Source organism: Cariama cristata, unplaced genomic scaffold (assembly GCF_000690535.1).
Source record: "Cariama cristata isolate BGI_N322 unplaced genomic scaffold, ASM69053v1 scaffold23170, whole genome shotgun sequence".
Taxonomy (NCBI): domain Eukaryota; kingdom Metazoa; phylum Chordata; class Aves; order Cariamiformes; family Cariamidae; genus Cariama; species Cariama cristata.
Window position 1 is genome coordinate 2,263 of NW_009594417.1, and position 2,256 is coordinate 4,518.

Below are 2,256 nucleotides of genomic sequence, written 5' to 3' on the forward strand. Positions count from 1 at the left end.
TCACCCTGTGCTCCCCAGGCAGGGATGGCTCTAGGATGGTGGCAATGCGTGGCTGCACAGGGGGTCCCCCCATCTCAGGGCTCCCTGGCCCCATTCCTTCAGAGAATGGGGGGGAACGGGAGCAGGGAGGTGCTGATGCAGAGGAGCCCATGGAGCTCCTTAGGTCTATCCCTAGCCAGAGAGCTCAGCCCTGGATGCAGACCGGGGGTCCCTGCAGAGGTGTGGGAGTTTCACCCCCATCCTCTGCCACAGCCATACATCAGGATCCCTGTGCTAGTGCAGGGTGGCAGGGCAGGAGCAGCTGGCAGTGCAGGGTCAACCGGTCTACCACCTGCTCCGGCCAAAACGCTGCCCTGAGTCATATCAGCAGCAGGAGCCACTGTCCTGCTGTCCATCCGTCCTGCTGTCCGTCCATCCTGCTGTCGACCTACCAGAGCTGCGGCAGCCAGTTGCTCCCGGGTCCCTCCTGGGGCTGCTGCCACCAGGGCCGGGATGCGGTGGCTCTCAGATAAGGACCCTCCCTGCTTCTAACATCATCTCTCACTGCTTGCTCCTGCAGACGTGAGGAACGATGAACTGGGCTGGCCTCTACACAGTGCTGAGCGGGGTGAACCGCCACTCCACGGCCATCGGGCGCATCTGGCTTTCTGTCATCTTCATCTTCCGGATAATGGTGCTGGTGGTGGCAGCCGAGAGCGTCTGGGGGGATGAGAAATCCGCCTTCACCTGCAACACACAGCAGCCCGGCTGCAACAGTGTCTGCTACGACCACTTCTTCCCCATCTCCCACATCCGTCTGTGGGCCCTGCAGCTCATCCTCGTCACCACGCCAGCCCTCCTTGTGGCCATGCACGTGGCCTACCAGCAGCACCAAGAGAAAAAGCTGCTGGTGCTGACGGGGCACGCAGACCCCAAGCACATGGAGGAGGTGAAGAAGCACAAGATGCGCATATCGGGTTCACTGTGGTGGACGTACGTCTGCAGCGTGGTCTTCAGGCTGCTCTTTGAGGCCGTGTTCATGTACATCTTCTACATGCTCTACCCGGGCTACCAGATGGTGCGGCTGGTCAAGTGCGAGGCTTACCCCTGCCCCAACACCGTCGACTGCTTCATCTCCCGACCCACCGAGAAGACCATCTTCACCGTCTTCATGCTGGTCACCTCCAGCATCTGCATCGTCCTCAATATGGCAGAGCTGGTCTACCTGGTGGTGCGGGCCTGCGCTCGCCGAGGCGAGCACAACTCCAACCCCCCGTCAGGGAAAGGCTCCTTCTATGGGCACAAGCTCTCCTCTGAGTACAAGCAGAACGAAATCAACCAGCTGCTGACGGAGCAGGACGGCTCCCTCAAGGACATGCTGCGCCGCAACCCTGGGCTGCAGGAGAAGGGCGACCGCTGCTCTGCCTGCTAGGGCCAGCGCCAGGGGGGCTCCAGCCCTTGCCCCCACCCCACAGCCACCCCACGGCCTTATGCTGTCCCTGTCCCACGGACAGCATCCCTGAGGCACCGGGTCCATCCCTCCCGGACGGCCAGGAGGGCATCTCAGGCCATTAAATCTCTGTTCTCAGGCGCTGCTTCCCTCCTTTCTGCTCCAGCTAGGACATACCCGGGGGCTGGGGTGCCAATGTGCACCCTAGCCCAGGTGGGTGTCACCAGGGGCTGTGGGGGCTGCAGTGCCCTGGCAGCCGGCATGCAGGAACAGTGACCCCTGGGTGGCATTGAGCAGTGTCCAAGGGCTCACGCTCCCCCAGCACCAGCCCCTCTAGCCCCGAATATATTTAGAAAAGTGCCCAGACCAAAAATAGAGGGGAAAAGTTTCCCCAGTGGCTGTTTCATCTGCCAGTCACAATGAAAGCCAATGGGGCACGCAGCTGCCTCGTGCCCCAATAACCCTGCACGTAGGGGGGACTGAGGGACAGAGCTGGGCAGACCTGTCCGCACCCCACTGAGGAGCCGGGGACCAGCTGGGAAGGGGCCTCACAGCATCCTGCACTGCCCCGCCGAGGGGAACCGACGGCACGGGAGCACCGGGCTCTGCCCTGCCAACGGTGAGGGGTCCCCATGCCAGATTGCCACCGCGGTGTCCCCTGTGTTGCTCCCAGCACGGCAGGGCTGCTTTCTGCTGGAGGTCTTTGCTACCGCTGCTCTCCCTGTGACAGGTTAGGGGTTACCACGGGATGCAGGGGTTAGGGGTTCCCATGGGATGCAGGGTGGGGACACTCCAGGGACAGCCCCAGGGTGGGTCCCCGCATGCAC

At 62.6% G+C, this 2,256-nt stretch overlaps 1 protein-coding gene across 2 annotated transcripts in view; it reads left to right on the top strand.

The window, feature by feature from the left end:
* Nucleotides 1–1,567, top strand: part of GJB1 (gap junction protein, beta 1, 32kDa) — a 1,856-nt gene extending 289 nt beyond the window's left edge. Inside the window, exon 2 of one of the 2 annotated variants that reach the window (XM_009697993.1) lies at nt 560–1,567. In XM_009697993.1, the coding sequence (XP_009696295.1) occupies nt 572–1,411 (840 nt within the window). In that variant the 5' untranslated portion in view covers nt 560–571 and the 3' untranslated portion in view covers nt 1,412–1,567. Of the gene's footprint in view, nt 1–434 lie in introns of both variants that reach the window. The other variant, XM_009698001.1, reaches the window with a different exon arrangement.
* The last annotated feature ends 689 nt before the right edge of the window (nt 1,568–2,256 follow it).